The sequence below is a fragment of the Triticum urartu genome, chromosome 4 (genome assembly GCF_003073215.2).
Source record: "Triticum urartu cultivar G1812 chromosome 4, Tu2.1, whole genome shotgun sequence".
Lineage (NCBI taxonomy): Eukaryota > Viridiplantae > Streptophyta > Magnoliopsida > Poales > Poaceae > Triticum > Triticum urartu.
In genome coordinates, this window is record NC_053025.1 from 54836236 (window position 1) to 54851754 (window position 15519).

At 49.6% G+C, this 15519-nt stretch overlaps 1 protein-coding gene across 1 annotated transcript; it reads left to right on the plus strand.

Annotated features, from left to right (window-relative positions):
* The first annotated feature begins 1337 nt into the window (after positions 1 to 1337).
* On the plus strand, positions 1338 to 2967 carry LOC125553523 (phospholipase A1 EG1, chloroplastic/mitochondrial-like). Its single transcript, XM_048717292.1, has one exon. It carries the CDS (start codon positions 1443 to 1445, stop codon positions 2829 to 2831), a length of 1389 nt encoding a protein of 462 aa, XP_048573249.1. The 5' UTR covers positions 1338 to 1442; the 3' UTR covers positions 2832 to 2967.
* The last annotated feature ends 12552 nt before the right edge of the window (positions 2968 to 15519 follow it).

The following is a 15519-nucleotide window of genomic DNA, read 5'->3' on the forward strand; positions in this document are numbered from 1 at the left end:
CACTACTAGCTAGCCGCAAAGCTCTGCTAGGCTGGTCAATTAGGAACAACATTATATTTTAGGTAGAAAAAATAAAAGAATTTGCCCTTCTATATCCGAATCCAATTTGCATCAATAAATAAATCCAAATTCTAGCAGTAGACCCATGAATAATTGTGAGCGAAAGGGTCAGCATGCTACCATAGATGCGAAGAAGTGCAAAGAAAGTCCAACTAGAGTGTGGATATAAGAAAATGATGGCTATGTATGCAAGGATTTCTATTGAGGGGCCTTTGGGAAGATAATGAAATATAAAGGGCTAGGTGGCACTTACTACCTCTGTTAGGGCCCTCTCGTATTTTGGATCAAACTTTGAACGGTGATTGAACCATGAAATAAGTTATGTCATGTAATAGGTATATTGTTGGGAACATCTTTGAATGCAAATCCAATAGTATATTTTGCAGGGTATATAACACATATCTTCTTAGTTAAACTAGTGCCCAAAGTTTGACCCAAAATATGATAGGTCTTGTATAGCGGAGCAGAGAGAGTACACTCTTTTTGTTTTGCAAGGGAGAAGAAGACTAGAAGAGTACACTCTAACAAGCTAGTGTTGTTGGTTGGACAATAGGTTTTTGGTTCTAGTTGGCATTACATGTAATCCCGTTTGACCAACTAATTTTAGCGTATTTGACATTTGGGTTACCAACTTGGCCTACTAATTTGCTAGTACCAACTTATTCACAAAGTGGTGGAGCCAGCCCACAGGGTTTAAGACCTAGACTTGGCATTGGTGCTTGCATTTTTCTGAATTTATTTTAGCCTTTTCTGCGATGTTCGTTCAGTGGGAGGAGACGTTCCCGTCGACTATCGAGGTGCTTGTGGTGACCTCATCAATCTCAAGAGGATGTGCCGGCTCGGTCTCTTGAAGGTGCTCATAGGGATAGAGGTGTGCATGCATGCGTTCATAGGGGTGGGTTATGTGCATATGCATGTCTGCACTGTGTTAAAAAAATCCTGGCAAAAAGCTACTTCGTCCTTCAAATGATTAAGGTCGGAGAGCATAGCTAAGCACCGTGTTACAAATACTAAGAAGAACAAGGACTCAAACACAATAGGGCGAGCAAAGAAGGAGCGAAAAGGAAACTGAACCATCACTTCAACGCCCACTCGATCCAGTCAAAACCCCGCGCTCAACGTGCAAGATGTGCGCCTCAAGTGCCCCTCGCCGTCCCTTTCCAATCAGCCAACACGTCTCGCGAGAAAACGTTGCGCGCGCCCCGCCGCGTCATTTTTCCCACGCCCTATATATAAGCTCGTGCCCCGATCCCAAACACAGAAAACTCCACCTTCGATCGTCTCGCTGCTGATCTCTCTCACCCATCGATCGGTCTCTCTCATCGATCAGCACGTCGAGGCGTGCAAGCACGAGCACACCCCAGCTGGTCGATCGATCAGCAATGGCGATACGCCTCCCGGTTTCTAACGCTTGCCCAGCTGGAATTGCTAACCCGCAGCGCCAGCAGCGTGGCCACGCCTCCACGACGTCCACCGCCGGGGCCGTTGCCGCGGTTGCCGCACCGCCCTCGACATTCGCCCCCCAGACGACGCGGCTCTCGGCGCCGTCGACCATCGCGGTGAACACCAGGCATGCGGCCCCGGTGGCTCCGGTCGTCGCGCCGGCGAGGAGAAATGGTGACAAGACGACGCTGGCGAGCATGTGGCGGGAGATCCAGGGCGAAGGCGACTGGGCCGGCCTGGTGGAACCGCTGCACCCGCTCCTCCGCGCCGAGATCGTCCGCTACGGCGAGCTCGTGGCGGCGACCTACAAGGCGTTCGACCTAGACGCCGGCTCCAAGCGGTACCTCAACTGTAAGTACGGCAAGGCACGGATGCTCCAGGAGGTCGGCATGGCCGGCGCCGGGTACGCCGTCACGAGGTACATTTACGCCGCGCCGGACGTCTCGCTCCCTGGCGTGGCAGGGGCGGCTTGCCCGAGCCGGTGGGTTGGGTACGTGGCGGTGGCATCGGACGACACCGCGCGCCGGCTCGGCCGTCGGGACATTGTCGTGTCCTTCCGGGGTACGGTGACAGGGTCGGAGTGGGTGGCCAACATGATGAGCTCGCTTGCGCCGGCGCGGTTCGACCCAGCAGATCCTCGGTCAGATGTGAAGGTCGAGTCCGGATTCCTGTCCCTGTACACATCGGAAGACGGCGCCGGCAGGTTTACCTGCGGCAGCTGCCGGAACCAGCTCCTCTCCGAGGTGACACGGCTCGTTAAACAATATAAGCACGAGGACGTGAGCATCACGCTGGCCGGACACAGCATGGGCAGCTCCCTGGCCCTCCTCCTTGGCTACGACCTCGCCGAGCTCGGCCTGAATCGCGACGGAAGGGGCAACCATGTGCCCATCACCGTCTACTCCTTCGCCGGCCCAAGGGTCGGGAACATGGGGTTCAAGAACCGGTGCGACGAGCTGGGCGTGAAGGTCCTGAGAATGGTGAACGTGAACGATCCAATCACAAAGCTGCCCGGCATCTTCTTGAACGAGAAATCTAGAGTTTTGGGAGGCAGGTTGGAGCTTCCATGGAGCTGTGCATGCTACACGCATATCGGCGTCGAGCTTGCCCTAGACTTCTTCAAGGCAAGGGACCCTGCTTGCGTGCACGACTTGGAGGCTTACCTAGGCTTCCTCAAGTGCCTAAAGGGGACGAAGGTTAAGAAACAAGAGGCGGAGCTGGCAGGCAAGGCAAGGAAATTCGATCTACGGCAAAGTTTTGATGCTGCTTGGAGGTGGCAAATGACTGCGATTCAAGTTAGTGACTTGGTGCAATCCTTAGGGATTTAGATTCATCATATACAGCAGGGTCAGTTTCCATTCCCATGATTTTTGAGGGAAAGGAAATTAAGATACCCTTGTAGATTGACATTTTTGTGTGGTGAATAACACAATGAAGAGTGCAAATACAAGTTAACTAGAAATACAAGAGACTAATTATTTTGAGATTTGTTTCTTGTCTATTTACTGAGCAAGCCAACAATTGGTATTCTTATTGATTCGTGTGATCACCATAGTGGTACCCGTAAGAGGATGGTTCATAGTGCGACTTATTGATTAGTGATCACCATAGTGCGACCCTCTCTCGTGCCACCACCTGCGAGGCGGCCGGGGAGGGCATCACGCCAGAGCAGCTGCTGCATGGGAGCGTTGCGGCGTGAAAGGCTGCATGGTGGGATGGGCGTGCCTCGAGGTGGCGGCCGGATCTGGCCGGCAGGCGGCGCGCGCCGGAGGTTACCGCTCCCCTTCCGGTGGCAGTGGCTGAGTGCGGTGGTGGAGCTCTGCCTCGTTCACGTGTCTCACGTGGCACGGTGGCGGCCGGCAGATCGGATCTCCGGGCGGCAAGTGCCGGCGGCCATGCTGCAGCCGCTCAACCTCAGGTTTGGCTTCAGATCGCGGTGGTGGTGGTCATCTCCCCGTCGAAGGTGGTTGGCCTGAGGCTGGGGGGGGGGGGTCGGATCTCAAGATCCTTCATCAAGTCCCGGTTGCGAGTCGGGGAGATATAGTTGCCGGTCAAAACCGTGCCGATAGTGGACGATGGCGGCGTTCTGGGCCGTTACCTTGATCAAGGCATTGTCGTGTAACTACTGTTGACCCACTCGTGCTGCTCTGGGGGAAACCCTAGGATCTGATCTTTCATATCGGACGATGGCGGCACTGCGGCGTCACTGTAGCATCATTTCTCTCTTGGGAGCATCATTTATGGAGCAGCGCTGGATGATAGAGGCAGGAGGTGGAGCGGTTTCGTCTTGCACGGAGCTTTGGTGGAGATGTCAAGTCATGCCTGGCCGACAGGTGCTATGCTGTGTCATGCATGTTTGACAGGTGCTACGCACGGCAGATCTTCCAGAGACTTCAAGCTGTGTCGGCTGGTGGTACTTGGCGGCATGGTGCTGTGGTGTACCGACAGCGACCGCGACGTGCTCAGCAGTTTGCGTGCAGGGAGGTGGTGCCGTTGTGCCCCGTGGCGGGGTCGACGGAGGGCCGGACTAGCAAGGATAATGCGGATCTCTTTCTTGAAGATGGGTCAGCGGTTCGATGATGATGGCGGCCTCTAACACGTGTGCAGGTGGTGTACGCTTTAGGTTTGCTGCACAGACTGTAGGTCCCGATATGTTATGCGGATGGATCGGCGACGACACCAGTTTTAGATAAAGCACTCCACATTATCGAGTTTCTAAATGTGAGTGGTGGCTTCGGGTGGCTTTATGTATGTTCTTGTCAGATCTTTGTTGAATGATTAATAAATATGAATGTATGCATCGATTGATGCAGAGGTCGGGGGTTTTAACCTTCTTTAAAAAAAAGAGGATGGCTCATGATAAAAAACACCCTTATCATTGAGGCATTGACGAGCCGACAGCCGTCAATGAAGAGATATAGCACTGACGGGCCTGCCTATTAGTGACAACTCTTACATGATGGACCAGTTGTAGCAATGTTGATAGATTCTTACGAGAGGCCCATCAGTGGTGACATATTCTACTAAGGATTAGCTCGTCTGTACTATAAGTAATAAGGGGCATGAAATTGTCACCACTGCATCGACGACATCCAAAAAATGGTGAAACATGTGTTGGGTTCGTGGTCTGTGGATGGTAGGTATGATTTCCTCTGCTGATGTGTTAGTCGTGCGGAGGTGTCAGATCAGGAGTTCGATGCCGTGTCCGTGGTGTTTCCCTAGTCTGATTCGTTGAACGATAATGGTTTCGTCTTTAACAAGCCACCTTGTAGGTACGCAAAGCTGCATATTAGAATGGAGCCACGTCGAGCTTAGGTGAGAAGGTTATCCGTCATTTTATCTTTGATGGCGCCAGAGGCAGCCTCAGACGATTCTTCAGTGTTGATTGTAATTTTTATTTTGATTGGTGTTCTTCTGAGCAAAGGCTAGCGCCCTGCAGTTTTTTTTTTCAATTTTGTCAGGTGTGATGTAGAACGTATTTATACATTGATCCTAATATGATAGTATAAATGATGAGTATGATATACATGAGACACGTAATATTTGTACGGTCCATGTAGTCCAACTATTCCTCGTGGAGCTCTCACCGGTCATTTTCAGTGACTTTTTAGAGATTGATGACTGATCTGAAGCCACTGGTACGCAATTGCCCATCGGTGGGACTTCACGTATAATAAGCAAATATTCTTATTTATATTCGTGGGAACAAGGGCTGGCCGGTACGAATAACGGCGCCAGTCGTCGATCTGGCCGGTAGCTTTGCGTGCTTCAAGCACTCCATCAAACTCAACTCTTTCCGTACCAGTCATATTCTGTCGTCTATCAGATCTTTTCTGTCCAGTCATTTGAACGATCTTGCTTATAGTGTCAAGTCGTTTTCTTCCTACCAGTTTCAAAAGGAAGGGTTGACAGTTAGTCTGCCGTGCAAACGGGCACCGTTTTGTGTGTGTTTTTCTTTCGCTTCCTTTTTTGAAAATAAACCTTATCTATATACCTTTACTAATAAAGAAAATAGTTATTTTTGGTCCCTCATATTATTTTGCAGAAAACCCCTGATTTCTGGTGATCAATGCGTAGTCCAGGTTTAAGTCATATTTTTTGCTTTTGCAGAGAACTCTCTGATGTCTGACGTCCCTCGTAATCAACCTGCATATGACAATTATAAGTTAGGTTTTCGCTTTTTGATTAATCAACCAACGGTACATATCAAATCAAATACTTTAAAAAAATATCTATATCTCTTAAACCTAACTTCAAATATAACATGTTATATATGGACACTCCAAATTTTGAGATGGAGGGAGTACTATGTTGCATCCGATTTTTTTTTTCCTTGTGTTATAAATCGGACACTCCAAATCATCACGGTGGGCGTGGAAGTCGACCGTTCTCCTCCCCATAGTCCGACCGACGCCTAGCAGTCCCCAGCAAAGTGCACGAGGGACCCGCCGACGGATCGGTCCGATCAAAGCATCGCCATCATATGAATGTCGCGGCGACGGAGGCACATCTATGCGTGCTATACGGCGCATCCGCATCAGGGTCCGGGCCTTTGAAGCATTCCTGACACTTGACTGATGCCCGACGCTTGCGCACACGCCAGCCACTTGTCACGCAGCGCCGCATGACCGGAGCGCTCACAAAAGGCGCAAAGCGCCGGGACCGCCGGCCTTTCGGTCCATCTCAGTGTCATCCATCCATCAAGCAACATCAGGGTGGGAGGTGCGGCGCCTCTTTGGAGGCCGTGGGTTCATACCATACGGTCACGTACTACGTACCTGCTCTGCTCAACGACCACGACCGCAATGGCTGTGGAGATCAGTGGACGGTGAGTGCGAGTGACCACGAACGAATGGACAGTGAAGAGCCGCCCGATGATTGACGAGCGCGACCGGGAGAGGCCGAGATGGCCAAGCACGTGCAGCAGTGCGCTCGCCGCGGGGCCGGTGCTTAGGCAGAGACGAGCCGCAATCCGGTTCTGCACGCAGCGTTGGTAGTGTAACCAGAGTGAAAAACTCTGTGTGTTTCACAACTGGCCCTGGCCGGAAGTTGGGGTAACTTTGACTGATTCACAATTGCCCGGACTCGCTAGCCACGAGTTGTGTCTTGGTACTACTCAAGTCAAGATCCCTGTACCTCACCCGAGGTCATACACGAAGATCCTAGCGGGTTCATGACGCTCGTCCAACGCCTCACTGCATGCGGCTCCCGCGTAGAAAGGGATTGTGATTTTGCGATTGGAGAAAACGTCCCAACAAATATTTTAAGGTCGGGAACTCGGGATGATTGCGGTGTGTGGTTCACAAGTTAAACCTAGTAAATCGATTCTATAATACAGGGAGATAAAACTGATTAAAAGAGTTAGATTAGCATAATCGACGTCGATGTCAAGCGCAACCTTATACAATGTGGGCGTCTTCAACGTCAACTGTAACAGATACGGGAGGCGGCCATCAAATCCTATCCTATATATGTCCGCCAGTAAAGAATAATTTGAAATTCAAATTTAGTCCAATCCACACAGCACGCCGGATCACATCAACGCCGGATCGCATGCTCGATCACCAGTGAAAAGAGGCGAGCATACTTAGTATTTACATGTCCGAATTCAAAACAACATCAGTCTGGCAGTTCGTGCAATTTTGTGCCCTCCCGGACCAGCAATCGTGGTCCGTGTCATCGTTGCCGCGTCTGCGTCCACCTCCCGTCGTGTCATGTAATCTACTGAAAGCTTGCCATCAATAAGTTCAGTTGAAAGTTTTGGGATGAAAAAAGATAAGGGAGGCGCGCGGCGCGGCGCCGCGCCAAGCATCCAAAGTCCTAATACTCGCGAGCGCACGCGCTATATATAGCTCTACGTGTGTGTGCCCATAGCACAACTCTCTACTTTTCATGTGTTTCGAGCATTTTGTAAACAAATGAAAGCCCTCCTTATATGTTGGTCCTCCCATCCTTGGCTCACCGAGTTGGGACTAAAGTTTGCTTCACATAGAGAGGAGGTCTATTGTGGTCCTGTGTCAGCCATGCAACGGGTGGGCTAGGTCACAAATGAAAGCATATGGGTTTCACTGGCTTAAATGTGTGGAAGGTTCCTGCATGCATATGAAGTGGGTGTTGGTTTTCTAACGTGAGAGAGCCAGGTATACAAGCAAAAGGCCCTTAGACAATAAATATATATTTTTGAGGTAAATTTTGAGAATACACGGGTTATTGACAAGATCCCTGTACCTCACCCGAGGTCATACACGACAATCGTGGCGGGTTCATGACGCTCGTCCAGCGCCTCACTGCATACGGCTCCCGCGCTGAAAGGGATTGTGATTTGTGGCCGGAGAAAACGTCCCAACAAATACTTTTAAGGTCGGGATGATTGCACCGTGTGGTTCACAAATTAAACCTGGTACATCGATTCTACAATATAGGAAGATAAAACTGATTAGAAAATTTAACTTAGCATAATCTACTGAAAGTTTGCCATGAATAAGTGAAGGAAATATGCCCTAGAGGCAATAATAAAGTTATTATTTATTTCCTTATTTCATGATAAATGTTTATTATTCATGCTAGAATTGTCTTAACCGGAAACATAACACATGTGTGAATACATAAACAAATAGAGTGTCACTAGTATGCCTCTACTTGACTAGCTCGTTGATCAAAGATGGTTAAGTTTCCTAACCATAGACATGAGTTATCATTTGATTAACGGGATCACATCATTAGGAGAATGATGTGATTGACTTGACCCATTCCGTTAGCTTAGCACTTGATCGTATAATTTGTTGCTATTGCTTTTTTCATGACTTATACATGTTCCTATGACTATGAGATTATGCAACTCCCGTTTGCCGGAGGAACACTTTGTGTGCCACCAAACATCACAACGTAACTGGGTGATTATAAAGGTGCTCTACAGGTGTCTCCGAAGGTACTTGTTGGGTTGGCGTATTTCGAGATTAGGATTTGTCACTCTGATAGTCGGAGAGGTATCTCTGGGCCCACTCGGTAATGCACATCACTATAAGCCTTGCAAGCATTGCAACTAATGAGTTAGTTGCGGGATGATGTATTACGGAACGAGTAAAGAGACTTACCGGTAACGAGATTGAACTAGGTATTGAGATACCGACGATCAAATCTCGGGCAAGTAACATACCGATGACAAAGGGAACAACGTATGTTGTTATGCGGTCTGACTGATAAAGATCTTCGTAGAATATGTAGGAGCCATATGGGCATCCAGGTCCCGCTATTGGTTATTGACCAGAGAGGTGTCTCGGTCATGTCTACATAGTTCTCGAACCCGTAGGGTCCACACGCTTAACGTTCGTTGATGATATAGTACTATGAGTTATGTATGTTGGTGACCAAATGTTGTTCGGAGTTTCGGATGAGATCACGGATATGACGAGAAACTCCGGAATGGTCCGGAAGTAAATATTGATATGTGGATAGTAGTGTTTGATCTCCGGAAGGGTTCCAGAATTCACCGGAAAGGGTTCCGGATGTTTCCCGAAATGTTTGGGTACAAGAACACTTTATCTGGGCCAAAGGGGAAAGCCCACAAGGTTTTTGGAAAGCGCAAAAGGAAGTTTTGCGGAGTCCAGGGGCCAGACGCCAGGGTCCCTGGCGTCTAGGTCCAGACGCTGGGAACCCTGACGTCTGGCCCTGGAGTCCGAGAAGGACTCTTGCCTTTCGGGTGAAACCGACTTTGTGGAGGCTTTTACTCCAAGTTTCAACCCCAAGGCTCAACATATAAATTGAGGGGCAGGGCTAGCACCCAAGACACATCAAGAAACACAAAAGCCGTGTGCAGGCAACCCTGTCCCTCTAGTTTATCCTCCGTCATAGTTTTCGTAGTGCTTAGGCGAAGCCCTGCGGAGATTGTTCTTCACCAACACCGTCACCACGCCGTCGTGCTGCCGGAACTCATCTACTACTTCGCCCCTTTTGCTGGATCGAGAAGGCGAGGACGTCACGGAGCCGAACGTGTGCAGAAATCGGAGGTGCCGTGCTTTCGGTACTTGGATCGGTCAGATCGTGAAGACGTACGACTACATCAAACGCGTTAATATAACGCTTCCGCTTTCAGTCTACGAGGGTACGTAGACAACACTCTCCCTCTCGTTGCTATGCATCACCATGATCCTGTGTGTGCGTAGGTAAATTTTGAAATTACTACGTTCCACAACAGTAGCATCCGAGCCTGGTTTTATGCGTAGATGTTATATGTACGAGTAGAACACAAGTGAGTTATGGGCGATATAAGTCATACTGCTTACCAGCATGTCATACTTTGGTTCGGCGGCATCGTTGGATGAAGCGGCCCGTACCGACATTACGCGTATGCTTACGCGAGACTGGTTCTACCAACGTGCTTTGCACACAGGTGGCCGCGGGTGTCAGTTTCTCCAACTTTAGTCGAACCGAGTGTGGCTACGCCCGGTCCTTGAGAAGGTTAAAACAACACTAACTTGACGAACTATCGTTGTGGTTTTGATGCGTAGGTAAGAACGGTTCTTGCTCATCTCGTAGCAGCCACGTAAAACTTGCAACAACAAAGTAGAGGACGTCTAACTTGTTTTTGTAGGGCATATTGTGATGTGATATGGTCAAAGCATGATGCTAAATTTTATTGTATGAGATGATCATGTTTTGTAACCGAGTTATCGGCAACTGGGAGGAGCCATATGGTTGTTGCTTTATTGTATGCAATGCAAACGCCCTGTAATGCTTTACTTTATCAATAAGCGGTAGCGATAGTCGTAGAAGCATAAGTTGGCAATACGACAACGATTCTACGATGGAGATCACGGTGTCGCGCCAGTGACGATGGTGATTATGACGGTGCTTCGAAGATGGAGATCACAAGCACAAGATGATGATGGCCATATCATATCACTTATATTGATTGCATGTGATGTTTATCTTTTTATGCATCTTATCTTGCTTTGATTGATGGTAGCATTATAAGATGATCTCTCACTAAATTATCAAGGTATAAGTGTTCTCCCTGAGTATGCACCGTTGCGAAAGTTCTTCGTGCTAAGACACCACGTGATGATCGGGTGTGATAGGCTCTACGTTCAAATACAACGGGTGCAAAATAGTTGCACACGCGGAATACTCAGGTTAAACTTGACGAGCCTAGCATATAACAGATATGGCCTCGGAACACTGAGACCGAAAGGTCGAGCGTGAATCATATAGTAGATATGATCAACATAGTGATGTTCACCATTGAAACTACTCCATCTCACGTGATGATCGGACATGGTTTAGTTGATATGGATCACGTGATCACTTAGAGGATTAGAGGGATGTCTATCTAAGTGGGAGTTCTTAAGTAATATGATTAATTGAACTTAAATTTATCATGAACTTAGTCCTGGTAGTATTAGCATATCTATGTTGTAGATCAATAGCTCGCGTTTAGCTCCCCTGTTTTATTTTTGATATGTTTCTAGAGAAAACTAAGTTGAAAGATGTTAGTAGCAATGATGCGGATTGGATCCGTGATCTGAGGTTTATCCTCATTGCTGCACAGAAGAATTATGTCCTTGATGAACCGCTAGGTGACAAACCTATTGCAGGAGCAGATGTAGATGTTATGAACGTTTGGCTAGCTCAATATGATGACTACTTGATAGTTTAGTGCACCATGCTTAAACAGCTTAGAATCGGGACTTGTCGGTGTCAAAACCGGCGGATCTCGGGTAGGGGGTCCCGAACTGTGCGTCTAGGCCGGATGGTAACAGGAGGCAGGGAACACTTTGTTTTACCCAGGTTCGGGCCTCTCGATGGAGGTAATATCCTACTCCTGCTTGATTAATATTGATGATATGGGTAGTACAAGAGTAGATCTACCACGAGATCAAGGAGGCTAAACCCTAGAAGCTAGCCTATGGTATGATTGTTGTGTATGGAGTTGATTGCCTACGGACTACAACCCTCCGGTTTATATAGACACCGGATAGGGTTAGGGTTACATGGAGTTGGTTACAATGGTAGGAGATCTTGAATATCCGCATCGCCAACCTTGCCTTCCACGCCAAGGAAAGTCCCATCCGGACACGGGACGAAGTCTTCAATCTTGTATCTTCATAGTCCAGGAGTCCGGCTGAAGGTATAGTCCGGCTACCCGAACACCCCCTAATCCAGGACTCCCCCAGTAGCCCCCGAACCAGGCTTCAATGACGATGAGTCCGGCGCGCAGATTGTTCGGCATTGCAAGGCGGGTTCCTCTCCAAATCTTGTGTACCTGTAGGAATAATGTCCGATTTTTGTAACATAGTGATCCTCAGCTTCTACGCCCAATAATGGCCGTCTTCCACGTGTTCAAACGAATGCGAAAAGCCGGGGTGTTCTTACATCCACACCCCTAGCCGTATAAACGAGCCGCCTATTTAACGGGATGGGGATTTAGGTCCAAACCACATCTTCTCCTCTCCGCGAGTTATCATCAGAGCGCTTCCAGCAAAGGTCCATTCCAACATGGCCAGCCGTCGCAGCTCCTCCCCTCGCCCCTCCGGTCCCAAACCCGGGGACTGGGAGAGTTGCACCGTCCCGCATAGCAAGTTAGCGTCACTTCAGGCCAAGGGATTTCCCCCTCAGGCGTACATGGTCCCGGTCCGAGCCGGTCTCGCCACCTACAATGGCGGAAAACAAGCGGAGAGCACCCCCAATCCTTCTAAAGGAGAGCGGGTGTGCCTCGTCCCCTATCTAATAAGGGGACTGGGATTTCCAATTCATCCATTTCTCCGTGGGCTTCTGGAGTTCTACGGCCTCTAGCTGCACAATCTCACGCCCGCCTCCGTATTGCATATTGCGGGTTTCGTCGCCCCTTGTGAGCTATTTTTAGGCGTTGAGGCTCATTTCGCGCTGTGGAAGAGGTTATTCTGCCTGGTGCCCCGTTCTCAAAAGGGGTCTATATACCAAGTGGGCGGAGCCGAAGTATGGCGCATCGCAGGGACCGGATACCTATCCGGAACCCCAAAGAAGGCGTCCGAGGACTGGCCTTCGGAATGGTTCTATATAGATGACGTCCCGCTACCGGACCCTATCCGGGTTGGTCTCCCTGAGTTCAACAGTGCTCCATTGAAGAAACGCTTGAGCTGGCGTCCGCGGAGCTCTCAGAGAGGAAGCGACAGAGACGTCCTTTACCTGATGGGCCGGATAAGACTGTTGGCTCATTCTGGACTAACCATGATTGGAGTCATGGCCGCATGCATTATGCGGGGGGTGCAGCCGCTTCAATATAGAGGCCACCCCATGTGGGATTTCAACGGGGAGGATGACGCCACTCGTTACGGTCGTAAGGGGGCAGCCTCAGCTGCTGCCCTAGTAAAGATCCTATCCTCTTTGTACAAGGGAGAAAAGGAGGAATTCCTCCGCGTCAATCCGCAGGCCGGATTTACTATGTACGATCCTCCAAGTTGGGTAAGTGAATAATTGCGCTTGCCCGTTTGTTTGATATTCCCCCGGTTAGATATGTAGTCTAACGACTTTATTGCAGGAACTGCGATAGGAGGTAAAGGATATAAACAGCCGCCCCCACAGCCCGAGGACCATAACGGTCCCTCGATCCGGACTCCGAAGAGGATCCGGACATATCGGTGGAGCTTATCGACGGGGTGTTCCATCAGCTAAGCAAGGATAATACCTTGGTAGCCATCATGGCTGATTACCCAGGGTTAATCCCGGACTCCCAGGTGACAGAAACCAGAGTCTCATTCCCTTGAGAGAGATTCCACTCTCACGTATTCCGGTGTTTCTGACGACAACCGTGTTTTGCAGGGGAGATTTCCGAGGCAGGAGGCCGAACCTGCGGCGGCTAGCCAACGAGGGGCCGCAGGGCCCTGTGGGGCAAAAAGGAATGTAATCCGGACTGAGATGCCGGCGCAAAGGTATAGCGCACCCTCTGCTTCCCTGGTGTTATTCTATCAGGGCATATTAACGTTCGTGCTATCTTCAGAACGAAGAGACCTCGCCAGACTATATCCGGAGAGGTTGCCAATCGCGCCTCCACCAGCCAGGCTCCAACGTCTGGCCAGGAAGCGGAGGCGAGCACAAGGCGCGCACCGGACGCTCCTCCGACAGAGGATGCGGACAGGCTGTCTGCCACAAATTCTGAAGTGGAGAGTGCCATGAACCACAGGCATCGCCGGACAGTTCTACGCGACGCTTGTTTCTCCCAAGAGGCTTTAGATGCCTTTAATTCGGGAGATGCGTACCTCCGTGCCGCTCGAAATGGTTTAGCCAGAGCCACGGAGCAGTATGTAAAAGACATACGGGTAAGAAAATTTTGGTCAAATATATATATACCAGTAGCCCCCGAGACTTGAAACAGTTAGAGCAACTGATTTAAGGATCATATAATATGCAGATTCTTACAGAGAAGAATACTGTACTGTCCCAGGAGCTGGAAAAGTGCAAGGCCCAACTAGAGGCCGCACTAGCCGCAGCAGGGGAGCCCAAAGAGACCCCCTCAGGTAAGATACACTTCGAAAGATTAGTATATTGTACGGTGTGGGTGTAAATCTGACAAATCATGTTGCAGATGGCGCCGGACTCGATCCGGAAAAGCAACAACTCTTACGCCAGTTAAAGGCCGGTGAGAGTACGTTGACAAAGGTGAGGCGAGAGAAGAATGATCTTCAGGATGCCAACACCAGGCTGGACGTCGAACTTAAAGATGTTCGTGGCCAGCTGTCGGACTCCACGAAGGAGAATCAGCGGCTTCGACGCGGCATTTTTAGTAAGTGCTTGAACAAACTTTGAAAAAAGAGTTCGGCGAGGAAGTCGACTAACAGAGTAATGTCTGTAGGTATGCTCACAGGTCGTCCTGCAGAGGAGATGCCCGGTTCTATGGGTGACCTTCTTCCCGAACTCATGCAACTGCACGAGCGAATTCGGCAGGCAATGCGAGGCGTTGCCCAAGCCTTATGGCCTGCCCACTCCATGCCCGAGGGCCTTGGAGAGCTTGCGGAGAAGCTGAAGGGAGCTCGGCGGCGCTTCCGGTTGTGGAAGATATCAGCCTGCCGACAAGGCGCTAGGGAGGCCTGGGCCATGGTGAAGACCCGCTTTACGAAGTCTGACCCAAACCACATGGCCGAGGTCGGACCAGTGGGGCCTGACGGGAAGGAGATCCCTGTAAGCTTAGTATACGGCCAAGTAGAGTTAGCCGCGAAGTATTCCCAGCAGGACTGTAAATTAGACAGCCTGTTAGATGGTATAGAAGAGGAATACAATCAGTCAGAATGACTATGTAATTTTGAATTGACATGTGTAATGCCTTCTAGCCGGATTGTAGATCGTTTGTCGTTGCCGACCTTTTCGCTTCAACCTCGGGACCTGACGGTCCGGAGTGTGTCCGAATACCATAGCGGTTATATAAGAACCGTGGTATGCGTGGAGACCAGGCGTAGGGGTCATTAGTGCTTTATCAGACAAGTGCCCAACTAGTTATGTTATATTACATGGTTAGTAAGAAACATCTTCCAGAGAGAATAGTTCTGTTAGGGGTTCCTTTCGCTGGGAGGCATGCCCTAAAGTGCATGCCCGGACTGCGTAAAAAGACGCAGAAAAAGCATCTGGGGGCGCATAAAATGAGTAAAAAGATCATCTTTTATCTCACCGACCGAATATTCCCTTAAAAACGCTAGCTTTCGGCTTCACCCAGTCTGAGGTACACATCCGGCTGACCCGGCAGTAACAATCGCAGAGGTGCTCCCTTTACCGCCTAGCCGAACAATCGGGAACGTAGGGGTAAGCACAGGAGCCAGGTAACCCAGCTTGGCCAAAACTTAAGTCATATCGATGCACATAATGGTGAAGAAAAAGGTACATGCGGAAGTTTGACGCATGTGTTGGGCGTGAAGCCCGTATAAATAAGCTTCTGTTAAAGAAGCCCCCAGGTTTAATGAGCGTGAGTGGCGCGTCACTAGATGAGCCTTTAAGGGCTATAAAAGAAAAGAGGGGAAGGTGTCGGGTGGTAGGTGCGACATATGCCAACGG